The 23,178-nt window shown below is 37.2% G+C and overlaps 1 protein-coding gene across 2 annotated transcripts in view; it reads right to left on the bottom strand.

Moving 5' to 3' along the window:
• Positions 1–755: 755 nt before the first annotated feature.
• LOC143876009 (Low affinity potassium transport system protein) overlaps positions 756–23,178 on the bottom strand; it is a 41,215-nt gene continuing 18,792 nt past the window's right edge. The window contains exon 3 of one of the 2 annotated variants that reach the window (XM_077377612.1): positions 756–1,167. In XM_077377612.1, coding sequence (XP_077233727.1) covers positions 1,098–1,167 — 70 coding nt within the window. In that variant the 3' untranslated portion in view covers positions 756–1,097. Of the gene's footprint in view, positions 1,168–13,879; positions 14,247–23,178 lie in introns of those variants that run through there. The other variant, XM_077377611.1, reaches the window with a different exon arrangement.

The following is a 23,178-nucleotide window of genomic DNA, read 5'->3' as shown; positions in this document are numbered from 1 at the left end:
TTGAAAATGAGGAATTTGAAAATAGGTGCCATAACCAAGATTTTTCAAATTCAGATTTTTGAAATGAAAATGGGTATTAGCAGAGGGAGTGATTAAAAAAATCAACTTTAATGGTTTGCCTGTCTGGTTCTTGCCTGTGGGATGATGGTTTTTCACATGTAATTCATAAAAATAAGTATGCATAGCACATGCACCACATTTTACATACAATTAGTATAAATAAAATTATGAAACACATACTGAAATAAGATAACACTAATGTACTTATGATTTTGATTTCGATATGTGTTTCGGTTTCGGTATCGTTTCGGTGGTAATGAAAATGGAAACATTTCAGTTGTTTCATGTCAGTTTATGTGAAAATTTAAAAACCATGGTTCCAACTACCTAAATGACACTAATACTAAAAGATATAAATCATGTCATTGATCTTGAAATCCGCTCATGCTAGACAAAAAAAATCAATCAATTAGTGTAGCCAAACCGGCCCTAAAAGTACGCATTACTGTCCATAGCTCCCCTAAGCACCTTTATTCTGGGAAATCAATAAAATCCCTGGTACAGATGGGTGAAAAAAAACCCTTACGGAAAGAGCAATTAAAGGAAATTATTTGATTGGATACTGATTTTCATGACCAAAATTTCTATAAAACAAAATGAGTTAATATTTTATGATTTATAGGTGATTTTTTCTCCAAATGCAAATGCACACCAGAAAGCAAGATCTTAAAATTAGCTTCTTTGGAGTCGGTGTGAAGACTGAAGTTAGTTACGATGAAATAATGGTGATTAAAGTCAAATATGTATAGTTTAAAGTGTATATGCAGATTCCAACATTGAACTGGATGCAAAGAGGGAACAAAGACAAAAGGAAAACAAGAAACACATGCTGACAAAACTGAAATCCCAAAGATGATATACCAATTGGACAGAGAAACACGTGGTGAAATCAAAATTCTCACAACAATTGACGACGTGGAGTCATATCTTCAGTTGCAGTGCGTAGCTGCCTGTGCATTGTTTTACAGTTTGGGAGGAATAAAAGCTCAGTGCCTCACTTGTCTGATACATGCATTTGATTGTGGGCCCACAGGCATTTACTGAATTACACATGTACAGCTTCGCTCGCCCTTTCTATCAAATTCGTCATCCGATGCGTCCGCATCACTGTCAGATCAGATTTCATGTCAGTTGATGGAACAAGTACAAGGGCCCAGCCATGGGTTCACAAGTCCAGATGTAAGAATTGTCAACAAACATGGAGAGTGAATGCATCTCAAGCTATTCTCAAGACCACCGAATTAAAATAGAGAAATTCTTTTGTTACAAAATGTAACCATAGATATTCTTGTATCACATGTATAGATCAAAAAACAATTTTATCCAAGAGGCAACATCAAATTGTATAAAAGAGATGCCCATATCAAAAAGGGGAAATACAAATGAAGGCAAGTATGCAAATGGAGGGCATCAGAAAAACAAATACGATAGGTGCTGGAGAAACCAGCATAATGGAAACAATCCCCATGAACAATTGATCAAGCGTAAAAGGGAACAGTTTAATCTGTTGTTCTCAAAGAGAACATAACACAAGGAAAGAGCTAAAATTTGTCCAATATAGGCCACCCCTTACACAAGGAAAGAGCTAAAACAATCCCCATGAACAGCAGGTGGAATCATGGAAGAGCCAAAATTGGGAGTGAGACCTGATGCATCCTATTCCCATGCTTCCTACTTTCCAATCATACATGTGGCTCTGTGATAGACCAGACAGGAAGAACTAGAATAGGATCTAGGGTTTTTTTATGTAAAGTTGATGATTGCAATATGACAGGAAGAAATGGGTTTCAAATAATAGATCCAGATGTCGATGTGCACCCTAGATTAAACTAAGTTACCTTTGAAATTCAGGTGCAAGAATGAAAAGAATGAGTGAGTGTTCGCTGATAAATCATGGGATTCAATATCATACGCTTACCATTAAACCAAAAATAGTAAGTACTCAGTTCAACCATGATACAGTTTCCTAGCATACACCTAAGGTCTACCAAGCAATATATTTGTGCCAGTCAGTCATAGAAGCATGAAGCGGGGGTGGGGGAGCGGGCGGGGGAGCATAGGGTCTAGAAGAGTATGGTTGGGAGCATTGCGGGAGCGTTAATGTAATATTTTCATCATCATGTTTTTCAAAATTCAAATACATCAAAAAATAGTAATTTTTACTAATCTCCATACAAAAAATAGTAATTTTTACTTCTCAAAATTCAGGTACATCAGAAGTAGTAATTTCTAACCGTCTTCATTTTCCTGCCCTCTTTCCTCGTGCCTTCTCAAGATGCCTCTATGTTACTCCATGAAGAACTTGGGATAGTAATACTAATGGAGTAATAGGAGCAGGTTAGGAGCGCCATGGGAGCAGTTTCCACCTTTTCGGGATCGTGCTCCCTGGATGCTCCTTCTTAAGGAGCACCGAATCGCGGTTCCAAGTCAGAAGCGGCACCTCAAGGGAAGATTCCTACTTCTAAGGTCATAGTGTTAACATCACACCAAACAGAATCATTATAAGCACCAATACTAAAAGAAATCAAGCATCGTTGAGTTATCAGGGTAGTTATTTTATCAACTCATGTGACTTTATGGGGGCTTCAATGGCTTTTCAGTTTCAAGCGTAGACGATCAATGGTGCTCTATGACACTACGCTCATGCTTCCCCCGCTGATAATCAATCGAAATATTGTTTTTTTATCCACAACGAACAATAGTGTTGAAACGGTACAGCCAATGTCCTTTCTCTTCTGATTACAGGGTTGCCAAGATATGCCTCACTATATTGATCTATCGGGTGTCATCTTCCCCATCAAGGTCTTTATTAACAGTCTTACCTAATGAATCCTGCCACTTCGAGTAGCCATCCAAACATAACTTCGATACCAAAATTAATGTTCGGCCAAAATGGAAGTAAACTAGTAGGGGATCTAAGGTTTGATGAAAAGTTCATAGATGCTATACAAAACGAAGAAATAGGGTTCAATACTGGATCTAGATGATGATGTGCACCTTAGATTCAATTAGGTTTTCCTATGAAATTCGAATTCAAAGAATGAAGATCTACAAGATCGTGGGGTTGGAGATAAAAACTCTAAACCCTAGATACATTCGACATTCAATAGAATTAAACTATGGGAGAGCTAAACGATGGATAAAGAAGAGAGGGGGAAAAAAGCAAGATGAAATAATTTAAAATAAATTAAATCTAATCGTAGGATCGAAATCAGACTTTGGCAAGTGTGGATTGTCAATATATCTTCTTCTTTTTTTAAAAAATTGACATATTTTATTAATATTAAGATGGCAATTGGGACCAGTAGTCCCATTTTGCAATACAAAATATTAAAGTAAACTGGCCGACATGCCGGCACTAGTCATACAAGTTAAGCTAAGCATTATCTAGAGCCCTTCAAAACAACATTCCAGCACCATCCAAGTCTACCCACTGTTTTCTTTCTTTTTTAAAAACCAAAAATTCCAAAGAATTCCACCCCATTCTTTTGCCATATTCACATTACTCGAACCAGGCATAATCGGATTTAACTCCCAAAAATCTTGTAAATTTTAAGACCTTCAGAGCTAGGACCAAAAAACCTATAGCCGATAGCTATCAAGCATAATCAGTCAACTCCACTGACATGACTCCGATGTCCAGTTCCAGCTCCATGTCTTCAGGCCAGTAATCTGCAGCAAACTGCGGGAAGGGGACCTCTACCACCGGGTTCTTCCGAATTGAAATCAACTCAGCTGTCTTCCGAAGGCAAAGGTTTTTCTTTGCCTCCCATTCTAACCGCTTTAGATCATTTGCATAGTCCATTCAACCTTGAAAGAAGGGGAATTTGTAAATTGGTATAACAATGTCCTTTAAATTATACGTACCAGTGATAGGGAAAAATTCATCCGCAATAGTCCAGTAATCTGCCTGGAACTGTCTCCACTGTCATTTAAGTGTACTTTTAAACTTTTCGGGTATGGTGGGAGCCTCCACCGAGTTTGGAAACAGTCAACAAATACTTGAAAAATAGAATAGAAATTCAAGAAGGATGCGAAGATTGAGAGCAAGAAGATGAAATGGAAATTAAAGAGAGATAAAGAATATCCTAGATAGATTGAAATAGAAGGAGAGTTAAAAAGCAATCACACTAAGGACCACCTAGGGCATCACATCACTAGGGTTGTCGATGCATCAAACCAAGGCGAAGAGGGGTTTCTTCATTCTTTCATACCATGAGATGTGATGGCTCTAAAGCCTCCAAGACTTCCAGAGACTTCCTACAACTTAGACTAATATGTGCATCCTCTTATGACTAAAAGCCTAATTTCTAGAAGGTTTATACTTAACCCCCACCCCCACACCCCCAAACAAAAAAAACATGTGGGGGCAAAGTGACGTGAATACTGTCGTGTAAATAGTAAACCCTAACTAAAAACACTACTAACCCATCAACCTTAACTAAGCACACTACTAACCCCATCCCAATTACATTAAAATAGAAAAACCTCACTATGACCAATATTATACCCATAGCTGTAAAACTCCCCCACGTCATCGTTGACTCCCTTGAGTCGACTCCCTTTTACCTTGGCCACATTCTGTGTTTTGCCCTACAGAATCAATAAAAACTCCTTTTGAGTCCCAAATTATGACCGTGTCAACTGAATACTCAGCAGCGTTAACCGAGTACTCGACCGCGTCGTGCCAAGTCGACTAGGATTTTCTTCGGCCATGTTCCGCGCCGCATCCGCGTTTTTTAACATTTATTATACCCCAAGAAATAAAAACAATTTTCCCTAGGAATAATGAAAATAAACCTAAACCACTTCCCATAGGCCCCATCATCATATTTAACACATTTTCTGATCTTCTTGAACAATGGCCCAATCAGGGATTACCTATACCATCCAACAAAAAGTAACAAGAAACATGAACATGCAATTATCCAAATTCCATGGCTGTTAAAACCATTGGCACATGATTAGAATGGTTGACTTTTTTACGACGAAAGCTAGAGCCAATCACGTGAATCGTTCATATCAATCACAGTAGGCATGATGTACATGATAGAGCTGAAAACCATAAAAATGTGATAATCTGAGTAGTAATCAATCATAAAATACTTAACACTCATAACGTGGTGCAATATTTTGAACAAAACGTTCAGATGTCGAAGGCAGTCGAAGCAATATTGCAATATATTCAGGACATTACAAATTTTGGTGGAAATTTTAATTGTTTCTGTGCCAACTCGATGTTGTTTTGGTCATTCCGACCAAAACATTACACCGACAGTGAATAGATTACACAAGTTTGGTCAAAAACTCTCTATTTTCACTCCTATAACTCAGGTATGTGTATATATCGGTTTTTATTTATTTCTTTTACCAAGCACGATCCATTAAAATGCAAATACGCATTTAGACATGGAGTAATCCATGACATCATGGATTAATCATTTACAAATAGTAAAAATTAAAAGTTCAAAAAATAATATCAATGCATCCTTGATTTTTACTGTACTATATGCTAGTTATTTTCGCCCATTCTATCAATTAACGAAGTCCTTTTTTTATTCCGAGAATATTTATTACAATTATTTCTCTTAGAAAATTATTTAACAATTATGAACAACTTTACTTTTGAAAAATAACTTACTAAATATGCAAATTAGGCCCCATTTTTTTAATATAGCAGTTATTCTTGTCTGGTCTGCTGGGTCAATGAGCCAATTTATATTTAATTTCTAAAATTAATTAATTTATTTTAAAAATATGAGAAATAATTAATTTTCCAAATTAAAAAGGGGACTGAAATCCACACTGCCATATTTTGAAAATGGCACCACTCACATTGTTTTACAGTTTTTTAATTAGCTTTTCACAAATGTCATAATACTCAAGATGCTATCGACATCCAATAAGAAAACTGTAAAGCATAGTGAGTAGTGCCGGTATCAAAATATGGCAGGGTGGATATCAGTCCACCAAAAATATCACAAATAATAAATTGAGATCTACAAAATTCAACATGAAACTCTTTTTCAAGAAACATCAAACATGAGACTCTTTTTCCAACATATATTGCGTGCTAGAAACTTGGACGCCATTTTGCGGGATTTAGGATCATATGAACTAATCGATCAAGAACGACATGATTCAACCATGAAAAACACAATTTGAAACTTGAAACGACATATTTAAGTTGGCTTCAAGAACTTAGGAATTTTTTAATACGAGGTAAAACAAACATCCCTATTTCTTATCATTTTATTTTTTATGATTACTTCTAAGAAATTAAAAATTATGCGTGATACATTGAATCTGCATGTTCTTCCATGATCTAAGGAGATTGGGTGGCATTTGTGCGTATTTTTCATTTTTTCATAATATTGCATCTTTTAACGATAGATTTGCTTGATTAGTGTATTTTTTTTATATTTTTTTATCCATCTATAATGCAAGATCTAGCAAGTTATGCATGTTTTGATTTACTTTCTTTTTATTTACTATTTTTCTGTTTTCTTCGTGATATTGCATCTTCTAACGATAGATTCACCCGTCTAATGTTTTTTTTTTCTTGTACATTTATTAGGCTAAGAATACAAGATATGCAATTTTTTTGTTTATTTGCACCATTTCACCGACAATTTTTCTTTCTTAAGTTTATTTTCTTTTCTATTTATCCTATTCTATTTTTTGAATTTTAATAGAGCCAGTACTACATGTTTTCATAATAAGTCACGTGCAATGGGTCTATGTTCCCATTTTCTATCAACTTTTTTGCATTTTCCTTTTTTCAATTTTTAATAGTTATCTTTCATTTATATTAGATATTTTAAAACTTTTGACCTAGGTTTATGTCTGGAGAGTCTTTTTGTTTTAGTTTGTATTTTACTATTTTTGGCAATAAAACAATTTTTTACATGAGGGGACATGCGAGTACTTAATTACCTATGCAGTAATGTTAGTGTTTTATAGATTTTTATTGTTTATTTTATCATTTCAAAAAATTGTTTCTTAATAAAAATTGATAAAAGGAAACAGACAAGCAGCCGATAAACTCAGCACAAAACAAATCTCAGAAGCCATGTTAAAATATCCAATCATAGTTTTTAGTTAAACAAATAAAAAAATCATTAAAAATAATAAGAAAAGAATGTGGTCCAATAGTGTATGGTTCTGCTTTATAGACTGAGAATCTATTTCACTCAACCCATCGGTGTATTGCTTATGGTGACAAATATGTGTCGCTAATACGGCCAAAACATATCACCGATCCAACCAATACATATTATTTTCAGCCAAGCAAGGAAGCACGGGTACCCCTAAAAAGCCCTCGTACCCGTGTCGGGTGCGTATCCGGTATGGGTACGTACCGGGTAAGCAATCAACGATGGGTTTTTTTAAAAAAAGGAAATTTGAGTTTCGGGTGCGTGTCGGGGACGTTTGGGGTGCGCACCCGACACGCACCAGATGTTTTTTTTTTTTTTTAATTTAGTTGGGGGGGTGTTGAGGTAGGAGGGGGGGGGGTGTTATGTTACTGGCTATTTTAATAGGGTTGTGTGGAGTAAAAGAGGGGGGTGTTTAAAAAAAATATAAAAAGAAAACGATGGGTTTTCTAAAAAGAAAACCCTAACGCTGCTCTCTCTCCCTCTCTCTGCGCGACTCCCTCACCGGACGGACTCTCCGGCTACGGCACTCTCTCCGGCTCTCAGGCCCTCCCTCCCTCTCTTAAAGGTATATCTCTCTCTCTCTCTCTCTCTCTCTCTCTCTCTTCTTCTTCTTCTTCTTCTTTTTTGAAATGATATTGCTCTCTTTCTCTCTCTCTGTCTATTGCGCTCTTTCTCTCTTCATCTCTACTGCTCTCTTTCTCTCTCTCCCCCCCATTTTTTTTCTTGAGATTATGCCTACTGATTGTCTTCCCCAAACCTAATTTGAGTCTGATAATAGGTTTGAGGCTCATAATCAGTTGCCACAATCTCAAAATAATAGGTTTTGTGCTATTCATTTAATTTATCTGAGCTGCCATTGTGCTAGCCATCTAGGGTTTAAGCCTTTAAGGCCCTGTTCGTTTCAGATTTTGAAATCCGATTGGGATTTGCTAGGCAATTTTGTAAAAAACCATTTCGGGGCTCATTTTCCCAGGAGAGAACAGGGCACCTCAGATAAATTAAATGAATAGGACAAAATCAGTAGCTGTTTATTTAGGCTTTGTTTGTTTGAGATTGTGAGTAATTTCTACTTTAATTGTTTAGGCCTTGCTATTTGTTTGGCAGACAAAATATATTGTTGTTTGTTTAGGGCCTTAGGCCTTGTTTGTTTAGGCCTTGTTTGTTTGAGATTGTGGGCAACCACTTGAGAGCCCAAAACTGATTATTGGATTCAAAGTAGAGTTCAATAATTGGGGCTCACAGTTTAGACCTTGTTAGTTTGAGATTATGACATTGACAATTTAGGCCTTGTTGTTTGTCTATTCAATAAATTGTTGTATATTTTATTCCAATAATCTGTTCATTGTTCTTTTTATAGATTTAAGAATGTCTTCATCCAGTGCTAGTGTGACACCACCTCCTACCGAAGAAGATGTCTCGAAGCCTTTGTGGAAGCATGTGTCGAGATTTGAGAAAGATTCTAAAGGTGGAGGGAATGTAAGTGGCAGTGCAATTATTGTCAGAAGAATTTTAGTAGCTCGTACACAAAGGTTAGGGCACACTTGTTGAAGATAGCCCGACAAGGAATCGGAGTTGGTCCTAAAGCGAAGACGAATGATCTAGTTGCTATGCAAAGGATGGATGAATAAGCCAAGGAGATTATGAAGCAAAATGCTCCCAAGACACTGCCATTGCCGCCATCATCGAGTACTGGATCATTGGGTTGCACAAGTATGTTTGTGGCTCCAAGTTATGATTTGAAGAAGAGAAAGACAAGTGGAAGTGTGAGTGCACTTGAAAAAGCTTTCAACATGGCAGCCCGTGATCAACTACATGCCAAGATTGCTAGGATGTTTTACTCTGGTGGCTTGCCCTTTCACCTAGCAAGGAACCCATACTATGCTAGTTCCTACACTTTTGCCGCCAACAATGCACTTTCGGGTTATTTGCCTCCAGGGTACAACTTGCTTAGGACAACTCTACTTCAAAGAGAGAGCGCTAATATTGATAAGTTGTTGCGACCTATTAGAAACACGTGGAGGGAGAAAGGTGTGAGCATTGTTAGTGATGGATGGAGCGACTCACAGAAGAGGCCTCTCATTAACTTCATAGCGGTATCGGAAGGTAGACCTATGTTTCTTAAGGCGATAGATTGTTCAGGAGAGACAAAGGACAAGCATTTCATTGCTAAATTATTGAAGGAAGTCATTAATGAGGTTGGACATGATAAGGTTGTCCAGGTAGTTACCGATAAGGCTCCAAATTGCAAGGCGGACGGACAACTTGTTGAAGCTCAATTTCCTTCCATATTTTGAACCCCGTGTGTGGTGCACGCACTCAATCTTGCTTTGAAGAACATTTGTGCGACAAAGAATGTGGAAGTAAATCAAATTGCCTATAGAGAATGTAGTTGGATCTCGGATATTGCGGGAGATGTCATGCTAGTGAAGAATTTCATCATGAATCATTCGATGAGATTGGCCATATTCAACGACTTCAATAGTTTGAAGTTGCTTTCTGTTGCCGAGACTCGCTTTGCGAGTGTTATTATTATGCTTAAGAGATTTAAACTCTTAAAGCAAGGTCTACAATCAATGGTGATTAATGACAAATGGAATTGCTATCGAGAGGATGATGTAGGAAAAGCAAAGTTTGTGAAAGAGAAGGTGTTTGATGACATTTGGTGGGATTCTATCGATTACATACTCTCTCTTACATCTCCTATGTATGACATGCTAAGAGAGTGTGACACAGATAAGCCTTGTTTTCATTTGGTTTATGATGTGGGATACAATGATTGAGAAAGTGAAGACGGCAATCTATAGGAAGGAATGAAAGAGGAAAGAAGAAGAGCCTAGCTTTTATGAAGTGGTGCAAGAAATTCTTTTTGATCGTTGGAACAAGAGCAACACTTCGCTTCATTGCTTGGCTCATTCAATTAATCAAAGGTTAGGTGACTTCAAATTTTATTTAGATTAATAGTTATGTTTGTTCTGAACTTTATTTCCTACTTTTAACATGAAACTAAATTATTTTTTCTATTCTTGAAGTTATTACAGCGAAGAATGGCTTAGTGCCGGTTCAAATCGTGTTCCTCCACATAAGGATACAGAGACTTATGTAGAGAGGGTAAATTGCCTCAAAAGGTACTTTCCCAATTCAGCAGATCGCACGAAGGCTAATGTAGAGTTTGCCCACTTCTCTATGAAGTCTGGATTATTCAATGACGATGATTCCATCAATGACCGAGCTACTTTAGAGCCTCATGATTGGTGGGATGTCCACGGTACATGTGCTCCTATGCTTCAAAGCTAAGCTTTGAAGCTTCTTATGCAACCTTCGTCTTCATCTTGTGCCGAGAGAAGTTGGAGCACTTACTCCTCAGTGCATTCTTTGAGAAGGAACAAGATAACTCCACAAGGGGCTCAGGACTTGGTTTTTGTTCATAGTAATCTTCGTCTTCTATCAAGACGATCTCCACAGTATATACAGGGAGGAGAGACGAAGATGTGGGACATAGGTGGAGATTCATTTGATTCTTTTGAGGATGTTGGGGTGCTTGAAGTTGCTAGCCTTTCACTCGATGAGCCGGATTTAGAGGCTGTTGTTTTTACCGATGATGTAGATGATGATATTGGAGATGAGGCGACGGACATTGTATCTAATGAATGATGCAATCGTAACATCTTGTACTTGAAGTTGGAACTTATGAAATATGGAACTTATGAAATATGGAACTTATGAAAGATGGAGTAATATTAGATTTTGCTATCTTGGTGATGTTAATTGTAATTTGATTGTTCTTTAATTTTTTTAATTTTTATAAATATATAATAAAATAATAAAAAATATTATTATATTCAGCGTACCCGAACGTACCCGCACTCGGGTTTTTTGAAAAATCATGTACTCGTGTACCCGTGTCGTGTCGTACCCGCACCCCGTACCCCGTACTCGTGCTTCTTAGGAGCCAAGTAACGCCTTAAGAGAGAGGGCAAGTCACAATAGAGCCTCAAATGATTTTATATCCCTATCTAAAATGTTGCCTCATTCCTTTTCATCTATAGACTTCTTTCATGGTTTTAAATTTCGGCTTTCGGTGGAAGCCGAAACGAAATTCACTGTGAGTCGGAAAAGTACCAAACTTCGCCGAAATGTTTCGGAAATTTCGGCCGAAATGTTTCGTTTCGGCCCGGAAATTTCGGTGAAACGTTTCGGTGAAGTACAAAATTTCGGTGAAATTTCGATAATTTCGGTGAAACGTTTCGGAAATTTCGGTGAAACGTTTCGGAAATTTCCAAAATATCACCGAAATTTCGGTGAAATTTTTACAAGATTTCGTCCGAAATTTCGTACCGAAACCGAACATTTCGGTTTCGGTGATGACCGAAACCGAAACTGAAACCGAGATTTAAAACCTTGACTTCTTTAGATGAGTTAACTTGGTCCTTAGCTCACGATGTGATGTTCTCGGTAAAAACTCATCATTTCCTAACCACACATCTTCCGCCTAGCTTTAGATTATCTAATATCTGAATTCTTTAGTTTTTTTTCGACAAAAGGGTAAAATTTTATTCCAAACAAAATGAAATTGCAACAAATTCAAGGGGATGACAAGGCTATAAGAGCATCGTGTCTCCCAAACCAAGATCTACCTTATCCACTCCTTCACTTGTTAAAGAATCCACCATATCGTTGGACATTGGTTGATGATGAAAAAATGGGGTTAATTTTTGTCATAGATCAAGATCTTCAAAATTGTTGTTGCTAATTTCCAAGGTGTAGAAAACTGAGAAATAGGTTCTCAGCAAGGATCAAACACGATGTACAGCAAAAACGACCAGAAACGATGCAAAGAAACACAATCACACAAGATTTACACCGTTTGGCAGTGTGCCTACTTCCCATGGGAGAAGAGTTTTCACTATTTTGGTCTAGGGTTACAAACTTCTCTTCTTGTTGGCCAAGAAAATACAAAGAAAATCTCGCTACCCGTAACCCCAACATATATCAATACCACAACATAAAGAAAATTATTGAAATATCCTTTAGTGGAAAACTGACTTTGTGGGGTGCTACCCTGGAAACCCTGGAAGGGGTGCGCACATTAGTCCGCCAGGGTCCTATATAATGCCAGAATACAAAACATCTACATAACAATCTCCATGTAGGCATGAATTCTGCAACCAACTAAAGGGCATGCTCTGTTGTGTGTTGTGAACTATCTGAAACACAGCTCCAGACCTCGTGCACATGAGGTGCCCACCCCACTCCATGGGATGCCTCGCCAATCATCATCAACCGATGATATTGGTCAAGTCCAAGCAATGCTTGAACTTGGTCGTTGTAATTGACTTTGTCAACATATCCGCTACATTGTCATATGTATGTATTTTCTTCATGTTGATGCTTCCATTTGACATCCATTCTCGTATCTTATGCCGTCTCCCATCTATATATTTCGTCCTGGCATTACAAACTTGATTCTTCGTCAAATGTATGGCATTCTGACTGTCACAGTGTAACAAGACTTCTCCATGCTTCAGCTCCATACACGAAAGAAGCTCTTTAGTGGCGAAAATAGCCGTCACTAAATATCTTAAAGTCGCACTAAAAGGTTTTAGTGGCGACAAATTTGCCGCCACTGAGTCGCCACTATAGATGTGTAACTAAAGATAATAGTGACGACTTTAACATATCGCCACTAAATAGATATCTTTTAGTGATGGCATAATTGTCGCCACAAAAAAGTTATTATTAGTGACAAGAATGGTCACCACAAAATTGTGAAGCAGTCGTCATTAAATGCCATACAATCGTCACTAAAAGAATGGCTTAAGAATCTAAAACATGTATTTAGTGACGACAAATTTTGTCACAAATTATTCAGTATTAGTGACGACTTAAAGTTTGCCACTAATATTTAAAAGTTTAATTGCTATTAAAGCTTCTGTTCCAACACTTTAGTGACGACTATTTCTATGCCACTAAAGCCTTTAATAATAATAACAATAATAATAAATTTTCTATATTTATTAAATAATTTTTATAAAACCTGTGAAATATTTGTCACGCAGCTAAAATATATACAAGTCTTTGATCGTAATCACAAACATTTCAAAGCATAATTAGATATTAATTGATATTAAAACATGTCTTCATATAAACATAAAGATTCATTAAACAAAACAAGCTTCCCAGTACCAACACAAGAAACAAAGCTCAGACATTTAACCAAAAACCCAAAAAACATAAAATAGAAGCCCAAGTCCAAATTGCATATAGTGCATCTCCACTACGAAGGAAAGCATTTTCACATAGGGGAGTAGCTATATCAACTCCATCAAACTAAGTTCAACAAGAAGTCCATTGGCATCCTCCCCAATTCTAGTTCAGCTATATACACACTTCAAGAGCAACATCTATTCCTTCACTCATATGTCACCAAATAAAAAATAGTATGATTAACAAAAGTATCGAAAATTATAAATAAGACTGGCACTGAAATAAATAAGACAGGCAATGATTATCCTTAATTATAATAGCATCAACCCAAGAAAACCATAAGATTATGGTCTTGATAATTACCTAAAGGTAGTCTTACAATAAAAATGTTTATCACTTTTCCCAAAAAAATATTAAATTGCATTTAACTTACCGCGAAGGATGTGCAGGCAAGAGGCCCCGGTGCACAATTGTTCCATTAATTTTCCCATAAGATTGTCTTCTAATGCCTTCTTTGATGTCTCCATCACATTTTGTGTTGCCCGAAATTCACCCATCATCTCATGCATCTCCCTTTTCTGAGCATTGATTTGCTCATTCTGAGCATTGATTTGCACAGCCAACTCATTGGCCCGTTGCTCGGCTTGCTCAGCCCTCCTCTTAGCCTCCTCAAGCTCTGATCTGTTCTACGTGGATGATGATGACCTAGGCTTCGGACCATCGTCGCGGCCATGTATGTATCCAGACCTGCTTCCAAGAATATCAACGCAAATTTCTTCCTCACTCTTTTCTGTCTGAGACCGAATCTCCTCCATGCCCTCCCTCCTATAGTGATGAAGCAATTGAATATATAATTACAACAATAAAATTTTACATAAAATTACTAGCATTAAAAGAACAAAATTAATTGTATTAGAAAACTTACATAAATTTTTTGAATGCTTTCTCTAACCCATGAATGCTTTTTCTTACTAAAGTGAGTTATCATATAGAGCTGAATCGGGCCCGGCTCTTTCCTATCATTGACCCCTTGCATCAGTCCATATGCATAAATCATTTTATTTGCGTGTGTACACCATAAGAAAATAATAATATCTTACCATTTCAAAGCCAATTCGGGGAAAAGACTTAGTCCCAGCAATGGGTGGCGTATCCTGTTTCGCCCGATTATTTGCATTCCGATAACTCATTTTTTACATTGAAACACAATCAATATCTCCCTCAATGAATAAGCATTTAGTAATATGGGGGAAAATAAACTTGGATTAGTATTTAATTTATACAAAAACCATGTACTCATCTGAAGAAAAGTAGTGGCAGAGATAATTCAAATGTTCCTCAGATACACCTGGAGGTCGGTGTTGTAGTGCCACTACCACTATTGGGTGAGGCTTGAAATACTTCTTGTGGAGCATATGGCTAAAATTCCGATAGGATCTGTTCATTTGGGCATATCTAACTTTTGAAAAATGTTGACAATCCACAAGTTGGAAATTATCTTGCAAAAGAATGTCTGAACTTTTAAAATGACATGTAAAATATCTGATGTCCTTATTTTGTCTATTTGTCCTTATGTCTGAGGAAAAATTCCACCATATATTCACGAACACCACTAAGAAGCAAATTCAATAGATTCCCAATTGAAAACAAGCAAAATACACGCACAAGCATGCAAATGGAAATGCCGAACCAAATTTGTAGGTGTCTTACAAGGCTCGATATATAGTTTTAAATTACAATGTCTTGTAGAACTGTAACGGATATCAAAAGCAAATGCATGATTTAGGCTTTTTAGAATGTAATGGATTAATACTTCAAAATTAGATTTTTTGATGCATCAAGTCCCGTTTTATTTCATTTTCTAATGAAACTAAGACTTACCCAGAGCATTTGAAATAAATTCTTGTGATCTCTCTCGTCAATCTTGGAACATTTTTTTTTACTTGAAGATTTGCATGCTTACGAACAAGACACCCTAACTCAGTGATAAGAGGCTTGCAGTCCAACCCAACTATTCGCCCACCATCCACAGGCATCTCAACTATCAGATTCCTCTCCAACCCCCCCCCCCCTCCCTCAATTGTCCCCAAAGCGACCATCTGCTATATCATGTATCATTCCATGCATGGCATCATCTTCACTATCTTCCTCAGTTGTCAGCCATACCTTCATCATGCTCATCATAATCATTTCTAAAGTCTTCCCCATGATGTATCCACCTACCGTAACTCTTAATTATCCCATGTATCAGTAAATGCTTGTTCACGTCCTCTCGAGTTTGGTCGTATAAGTTGTTGTAACTAATACAAGGACATGAAATTTTACTATGTGGCTCTTTTTGGGAATACGCAAACTGTAGGAAGTTTTTCACTCCCTGTTGGTAAGAAGAATGCAATCTATTTTTGAGTTCCATCCAACTCCTATCCATATGTTTAACCATCCAATTTCTCTCTCCTTTTGCCACTCCTTTTGAAATTTCATCATCAATATTCTTCAAAAATATCCCTTCAATTATTCTTGGGCTGTGGGTAGCCAGTCAAACATTTCGAAATAATTGATTGATCAAAGGGGAGTTTTTTTGTCTCAAAATCCGACTATGGAATACCCTATTGTGGTAGCCGAAACGGCGGATTCGCCTGCAACATTACAATACCTCGCGCCTTATATAGGAGCGGCTCTGGCCAATAACACCTCAAAAACAACTCTTTACAGTGTCTCTATTTCAGAATCCAAGGGTTCAAATAAGAAAACAAGGTAAAAGACATCACTTCAAAAGACTCTCGCCTGCCAATTGAAAGAAAAGACAGAGCATGGCAGTACAATTATTAATACATGATTAGACTGACGTCAATCACAACCAAACTGATGAGAAGGGAATTCACTTTTAGACCAAAAGTGTAGATCCTGTCGTGCTTTGATAATTGCTCTACTTCTTTGCTTCAACTGATCTCTTGTAACTGATGATGAAGTTCACAAAAGGCATGACGACTTGGTAACAATCTAATAGGCTTTTAATCTATTCTAACAATTGCAGGGAACCCATTTCAATTCACACTATCCAAAAACCATTAAAATCATGGCATTTCACTAATAAATGCAAAAATGACCACATCAAACAAGGATAGAAAATAGATTTTTGGCATTCAAACATATTTTGGGCATTCTCCAAAACATGGTTATGTTGAGATCAGATTTAATGAAAATATCAGAAAAAGGGGTCTCTTATTAACCCATATATGGGATTTAAGAGATCGGATCGAGTAGGATCCAACTTCTTGAATCTCCATAGTTGAATCAAAGGGGGAGTGATGAATCAAATACTTATATCAATCGACAACACTCCTAAGCAACATGACAGACCCAAACTAATTCATTTATTAACCATGATTTAGAGGAAGAAGAAGAGTTACCTATGATTGGCAAAGAGTTCCATCGATTTTGATGAAGAAATCGTCGGATTTGTCGGCGATGGAAATGGTTGGACTTTGTGAAGATCACAGGCGAGCGTAATTGCCGGATTTTGGAGAAAATCGCAGGAGCTGAGCATGGTTGTCGCGGACCCGAGCTTTGGAAATATCGAACCAGGGAACCCGAAAAATCTTAGAAATTCCCTGTTGCAAAGCCTATTGAACATTTTTTGCAACCCAAGAAACCCCAAAGATCCCATCTGCATTCTCAGGTCTGCGGCAACCGCGCTCGGCTCCGACGATTTTCTCCAAAATCAGGCAATTACGCTCGCCGGTGATCTTCACAAAGTCCGACCATTTCCATCGCCTACAAATCCGACGATAAGCGATCTCGAACCGTTGTCATCTCTTCTCCGTCCTCTAAATCATGGTTAATAAATGGATTAGGTTGGGTCTGTCATGTTGCTTAGGAGTGTTGTTGATTGATACAAGTATTTGATACATCACTCCCTTTTTTATTCAACTATGGAGATTTTAAGAAGTTGGATCCTACTCGATCCGATCTCTTAAATCCCATATATGGGTTAATAAGAGACCCCTTTTCTGATATTTTCGTTAAATCTGACCTCAACATAACCATGTTTTGGAGAGTTCCCAAAATATGTTTTCTATCTTTGTTTGATTTGGTCATTTTTGCATTTGTGAGTGAACTGCAATGATTTCAATGGTTGTTGGATGGTGTGAATTGAAATGGGTTCCCTGCAATTGTAAGAATAGATTGAAAGCCTATTAGATTGTACCAAGTCGTCATGCATTTTGTGAACTTCATCATCAGTTACAAGAGATCAGTTGAAGCAAAGAAGTAGAGCAATTATCAAAACACGACGGGGTCTACACCTTTGGTCTAAAAGTGAATTCTCTTCTCATCAGTTTGGTTGGGATTGACATCAGCCTAATTATGTTTTGATAATTACACTGACATGTTTTGTCTTTCCTTTCAATTGGCGGGTGAGTCTTTTGAAGTGATGTCTTCTACGTTGTTTTCTTATTTGAACCCTTGGATTCTGAAATAGAGACTGCAATGGGTTGTTTTTGAGGTGTTACATGTTTTTCTCCTAGAATCCTTACATTCATTTTATTGACATTGTGATAAGGTTAAACATATTGAGAGAGTTAGATGCAACCCAAAAATAGATTGCACTCTTTTTACCAACAGGGAGTGAAAGACTTCCTACAGTTTGCATATGCCCAAAAAGAGCCACAATGTAAAATCCCATGTCCTTGTATTAGTTGCAACAACTTCTACGACCAAACTCGAAAGGACATGAAAAAGCATTTACTGATACATGGGATAGATAAGAGTTATGGTAGGTGGATACATCATGGGGAAGACTTTCGAAATGATTATGATGAGCATGATGAAGGTATGGCTGACAACCATGAGAAAGATAGTGAAGATGATGACATGCATGGAATTATACATGATAGAGCCGATGCTCGCTTTGGGGACAATTGGGGGGTGGAGATAGTTGAGATGCCTGTGGATGGTGGGCAAATAGTTGGGTTGGACTGCCAGCCTTTTATCACTGAGTTAGGGTGTCTTGTTCGTAAGCATGCAAATCTTCAAGTCAAAAAATGGTTCAAGATTGACGAGAGAGATCACAAGAGTTTATTTCAAATGCACGGGGTAAGTATTACTTTTATTGGAACATGAAATAAAACAGAACTTGATGCATCAAAAATCTGATTTTGAAGTATTTGGAATCCATTACATTCTAAAAAGCATAAACCGTGTATTTGCTTTTGATATCCATTACAGTTCTACAAGACATTACAATTTAAAACCATATATCGAGCCTTCTAAGACACCTACAAATTCGGTTCGGCATTTCCAATTGCATGCTTCTGCTTGTATTTGTTTGTTTTCAATTGGGAATATGTTAAATCTGCTTCTTTGTGTTGAATCTGCCTTAGACATAAGGACAAATAGACAAAATATGGACAAATAGACAAAATAAGGACAAATAGACATTATACATGTCATTTTAAAAGTTCACACATTCTTTTGCAGGATAACTTCCAGCTTGAGGATTGTCAACATCTTTCAAAAGTTACATATGCCAAAATGAACAGGTCCTGCAGGAATTTTCGTCATATGCTCCACAAGAAGTATTTCAAGCCTCACCCTGACCCAATAGTGAAAGCAGCACTACAACACCGACCTCTAGGTGTATCCGAGGAAGATTGGAATTATCTTTGCCATTACTTTTCCTTAGATGAGTACAAGGTTTTTGTATAAATTAAATATTATACCAAGTTTATTTTCCACCATATTATTAAATGCTTATTCATTGGGGGAGATATTAATTGTGTTTCAATGTAGAAAATGAGTTATCGGAGTGCAAATAATCGGACGAAAACAGGATAGACCACACATTACTAGGACTAAGTCTTTTCCCAGAATTGGCTTTGAAATGGTAAGATATTATTATTTTCCTACGGTGTGTTCACATGCAAATAAAATGATTTAGTAAGAAAAAGCCTGGCCCGATTCAGCTCTACAAGATAAATCACTTTAGTAAGAAAAAACAGTCGGGTTAGAGAAAGCATTCAAAAAAATTATGTAAGTTTCTAATACAATTGTTTTTTGTTCTTTTAATGATAGTAATTTGTGTAAAATTGTATTGATGTAATTATATATTAAATTGCTTCATCACTATAAGAGGGCATGGAGGAGCTTCGGTCTCAGACAGAAACGAGAGAGGAGGAAATTTGTGTTGATATTCTTGGAAGCATGTCTGGATACATACGTGGTCGCAGCGATGGCCTGAAGCCTAGGTCATCCCCATCCACGCAGAACAGAGCGACCTGGAGGAGGCTAGGAAGAGGGCTAAGCAAGCCGAGCAACGGGCCAGTGAGTAATCAATGCTCAGAAAAGGGAGATGCATGAGATGAGGGATGAATTTCGGGCAACACAAAATGTGATGGAGGCATCACAGGAGGTATTGGAAGACAATCTTATGGGAAGATTAATGGAACAATTGCACACTGGGGCCCGCTTGTCTGCACCTACTTTGCGGTAAGTTAAATGCAATTTAATATTTTTTTTGGAAAGTGATAAAATATTTTTATTGTAAGACTACCTTTAGGTAATTATCAAGACCATCATCTTATGGTTTTCTAGGGTTGATGTTATGATAATTAGGGATAATCATTGCATGTCTTATTTATTTCATTGCATGTCTTATTTATAATTTTCGCTACATTTGTTAATCATACTATTTTTTATTTGGTGACAATTGAGTGAAGAAATAGATGCTGCTCTTGAAGTGTGTATATAGCTGAACCAGAATTCAAAAGGATAGTTAGTTTGACGGAGTTGACAAACAGGGCTACTCCCCTATGTGAAAATGTTTTCCTTCAGAGTGGAGATGCACTACATGCAATTTGGACTTAGGCTTCTATTTTATGTTTTTTAGGTTTTTGGTTAAATGTCTGAACTTTGTTTTTTGTGTTGGTACTGGAAAATTTGTTTTGTTTAATGAATATTTATGTTTATATGAAGACATGTTTTAATATCAATTAATATCTAGTTAAGCTTTGAATGTTTGTGATTACGATCAAAGAGTTGCATATATTTTAGCTGCATGAAAAATATTTCACAGGTTCAACAAAAATTATTTAATAAATATAGAAAATTTTCAGTAGCCACTAAACTTTTAAATATTAGTGGCAAACTTAAAGTCATCACTAATACTGAATAATTTTCGACGACATTTGTCGTCACTAAATACATGTTTTAGATTCTTAAGCCATTCTTTTAGTGGCGACTGTATGACATTTAATGACGACTGCTTCACAATTTTGTGGCGACCATTCTTGTCACTAATAACAACCAACTAGTGACGACAATTGTCACCACTAAAAGCGAGTTTTAGATTCTTTGTGGTGACAAGTCTTGTCACTATTATATAGGCCTTTAGTGATGAAAATTATGTCATCACTAAAAAATATCTATTTAGTGGCAATATGTTAAAGTTGTCATTATTAACTTTAGTGACACGTCTATAGTGGCGACTCAGTGGCGGCAATTTGTCGCCACTAAAAACCTTTTAGTGGCGACTCCAAGATATTTAGTGACGACTATTTGCGCCACTAAAGAGCTTGTTTCTTGTAGTTATCATGGTCCACGAACCAATCCAGGCAGCCAAATAGCCTCCTTGGCAGCCTCACCTGTTGTCATGTACTCTACCTCTGTCGTAGACAAGGCAATCGTAGACTAAAGAGAAGCCTTCCAAGAAATAGGCTCGCTTGCTAATGCGAACACATAGCCTGTAGTGGATCTCCTCTCATCTATGCCTACTGCATAGTTTGAATCTACATAGTCTATCAACCCATCTTCAATTTTGCATGTGCCATACACAAAGCAAAAATGTGTAGTGCCCCATAAGTATCTGAGAATCTGTTTCACCCTTTCCCAGATTCTCCATGTATCTACTTACTACACTCACAGCATGAGTCATATCTAGTCTCGTACACATCATCGCATACATGAGGCAACCAATGGTACTCGCATAAGAGATGTTAGACATGCTTGCCCATTCCTCATTAGCAGATGGACATAAGTGTTTACCCAGTTTCAAGTGGCCTGCCAAATCAGTGCTAACTGGTTTTGCATTTTCCATGTTGAACCTCTGCTGCTATAGTTATTAATTCCATTTCGTTACGTCCGAGACGAACGAAAAATTCCGCTCCAGATGGAAATCCATAAAGAACGAAACCAGAAGAAATCCGGAATTCTGGAGGAAACGGGTGGAATTCCCTGTTTCGTCCGAAATTTTTTTTTGGTTTTTCTCTCTTCTTGCCTCTTCTTAGTTCTCTTCTCTTCTTGTTTCCTCTTCTCAGTATTTACATGTAAAGGTATCCATTTACTTAAGATTTACATGTCAATAAGTGAATACCCCCCAATTCGGATCTATTAAAAATAGTTTCAAGACCCAAATCTAAAAGGAAAAGAAGTCAACTTTCCAGTTCAAGTACAAAATTCAAAAAAAAGGGTTGGGTCAACACACCACACTGGTCAACACGGGCATTTCAACGTATAAGGATTTTCCTTTTAAGTAAATGTTGGATCTTTTACATATTTGGTTCATTTAATTCTTTCTTATATCTTTTTCAAAATTCCATTTTTTTGGGATTTTTTCATATTTTTAAGTACTAAAAAAATCAATCGACGTAGCGGAACGAAAAGTTTTGAATGAAACGCCAAACAAAACACCGAAACATTCTGTTGCGGTCACCAAAACGAAATAGTGAATAAAACAGAATTTATAACTAAGTCTGCAACACTTGTTCAATGAGGGTGAGAATATCACGTTATAATCAACGCCCTCATTCTGGGCGTACCCTTTTGCAACTAAACGAGCCTTGTACTTTTCTCCCGCTGTATCAGAAGATGCCCCCTTCCTATAAATCCACTTGCAGCCAATTGCTTTCTTTCCCTTTGTAAGCTTCACAAGATCCCAAGTTTGATACAATCTCATCTATCATAGCCATAACCCACTTATGGCTTTCTCTACCACTCATAGCATCCTGAAAACACATAGGTTCTCCACTAGTAGTAATAAAGCAAAGGAAAGAAAATCATCAATGCCATACTTGATTGGTTGCTTTGTACTCCACTTTGGCTTTTGGCTTTACTATGCTATGCGGCACTTCTTACTGCTCATCATGACTGCTACCCGATGATTCTGCCCTGTAAGACTGTACCATGTCATTCCCATTATCAAATAATATGGAATCATCCATATCAAACTACATTGTATCGTATTTTTCATCCACATCTACATCCTGTGACTCTTCTACGGGCCACTAGTTTTCAACATACTAGTCTTATCGAAGATCACATCCCGACTAATCAATATCCTTCTCAACATGAGAAATACACATTGCTTACGCTTAGCATCTAGCTTGCTCCTCTATGCAATCTGAATATGCACATAAGCTGAGCATCCAACTATACGAAATATAGAGAAATTAACTGACTTTCTAGTCCATACCTCTTCCGGATGTTTGAAGTCGATTGTTGTACACGGAGATCGATTTATCACGTAGTACGCCATTTCCACTACATTTGTCTTTGACAAATTCGCATTGAGCCTCATAGCCCTGACTCTCTAAAGAAGGGTTCTATTCATTTTTTCAGCTACTCTGTTTTGTTGTAGGGTACCCGGGTTAGTGAAGTGATGCTTGATTCCTTAGTCTTTACAGAAGGCCAAGAAATCATTGTCCCTATATTCCATGCCATTATCAGTCCGTAGACATTTCAATCTTCTTCCTGATTCTTAACT

This window comes from Tasmannia lanceolata, unplaced genomic scaffold (genome assembly GCF_043159265.1).
Source record: "Tasmannia lanceolata isolate RefF3 unplaced genomic scaffold, GAP_Taslan_0.1 ptg000004l, whole genome shotgun sequence".
NCBI classification, from domain to species: domain Eukaryota; kingdom Viridiplantae; phylum Streptophyta; class Magnoliopsida; order Canellales; family Winteraceae; genus Tasmannia; species Tasmannia lanceolata.
Note: the sequence above shows the minus strand (reverse complement) of the source record. Positions and strands in the feature narration are given on the sequence as shown.